At 38.8% G+C, this 1,801-nt stretch overlaps 1 protein-coding gene across 1 annotated transcript; it reads left to right on the top strand.

The window, feature by feature from the left end:
- The first annotated feature begins 320 nt into the window (after positions 1-320).
- Or10q12 (olfactory receptor family 10 subfamily Q member 12) lies at positions 321-1,280 on the top strand. Its single transcript, NM_001000259.1, has one exon. The coding sequence runs from the start codon at positions 321-323 to the stop codon at positions 1,278-1,280; it is 960 nt and encodes a 319-aa protein (NP_001000259.1).
- The last annotated feature ends 521 nt before the right edge of the window (positions 1,281-1,801 follow it).

Raw genomic sequence — 1,801 nt, forward strand, 5'->3', positions numbered from 1 at the left:
ACAACTATAATTACTTAATTAAATACAATGGAATACAAGCAATGTATTAGCTCATATCAATGGAGTTTAAAATCTAACTGATAAGATATAGCAAGAGAAAAATTGCTTGGTACAGTTTGCAATGAGAAGTTATAGGCCACTGCCCAATTAGTGGAGGTGTCTAGAGAAAAACCATGTGAGACCTTTTATTATGAATGTACTTTCACCATTGTACTTGAAAACAGAATACTAAATAGGCAATCCCTAATCAAAGCTCAAAATCACCCTCCCTACTCTTAAGACAAGCCAACAGTCATTTTCTTATTTATTTTTCAGAAGACATGGTGGATGAAAAGTCTTTCTTCAATAAATCTGGTCCACCAGTGTTCACATTCCGTGTCTTAACTAATGTTCCTGAATTCCAGGCAATTCTCTTCATTCTCTTCCTCCTTCTCTATTTGATGATCCTCTGTGGCAACACCACCATCATCTGGGTAGTGTCCAAGTACAGCTTCCTGCACATGCCCATGTATTTCTTCCTGGGCAGTCTGTCATTTGTGGAAATTTGCTACATCACAGATGTGGTGCCCTTGATGCTTTCTAACATCTTTGGAGCGCAGAAGCCCATATCACTGGCTAGTTGTGGGACACAAATGTTCTTTTTTTCTGTTTTTGGCTGCACTGATTGTTTTCTCTTGACAGTCATGGCTTATGACAGATATGTGGCTATCTGCCATCCACTACACTACAACCTTATCATGACCCAGAAGCTGTGTATCAAGTTGGTGATAGGTTCTTTGAGCTTGGCACTTTTTCTCTCTTTGCCCCTTACTGCCTTTACCTTCACATTGCCATTCTGCAGATACCACCTGGAAATTAACCACTTCCTTTGCGATGTGGCTCCTATCATGCGCCTGGCCTGTGCTGACATCCACGTGAACCAGGCAGTCCTCTATGTAGTTAGCATCCTAGTTCTGACAGTACCATTCCTGCTAATTTGCATCTCTTATGTGTTCATCGCTTCTACCATTCTGCGCATGCATTCTGCAAAGGGTCGCCAGAGGGCATTCTCCACCTGTTCCTCCCACCTCACTGTGGTTTTGCTACAATATGGCTGCTGTAGCCTAGTGTACCTGAGGCCCCGCTCCAGCACCTCAGAGGATGAGGACCGCCAAATTGCCCTGGTTTACATCTTTGGTACTCCGTTACTCAACCCTCTTATTTATACCCTTAGGAATAAAGATATCAAAGATGCTCTGAGGAACTCTTTCTTCCGTACATCAGCTTCTGATACTAGTTGATATCTTGAGTTTGGAGCTGAGTATCTATCTATATGTTAAGCAAATCAACTCTAAATAACAAATAATTAAAAGACTTATCTTCCTTTCACATTTGGCTTTTGATTTTTTTCCCTCTATGTTCTCCATGTGTTCATCTGCAATAATTTCCCAAAGTGCTGTGAATATAATTTAGATTTAAAGTTTTTAAATTCTCCTATAGCAATTGTTCCACCAGATACAAGTAATACTTTATTGGTGATATATTGATGGCTTTATAAATACTGCCTGCTGTGGAGGTGTCCTTATTAAGGAAAACTCATAAAGATATGTATTATTCTCAAAGATATACATTCTGCTATTTTAGACAACATGGCATGCAAATCATAATTTACAGAATTCATCAATTGCCTTATTTTTACATTTCAATGAATACTGTTCCTTCTACAATTTTTCATTTTCTTTCTATCATCTAGGAGAAGGGCATGAATTTATTTCCATTGACATAGAATCAACAATATCACAGCTTTTGTAGGGTAGCAAAA

Source organism: Rattus norvegicus, chromosome 1 (genome assembly GCF_036323735.1).
Source record: "Rattus norvegicus strain BN/NHsdMcwi chromosome 1, GRCr8, whole genome shotgun sequence".
Lineage (NCBI taxonomy): Eukaryota > Metazoa > Chordata > Mammalia > Rodentia > Muridae > Rattus > Rattus norvegicus.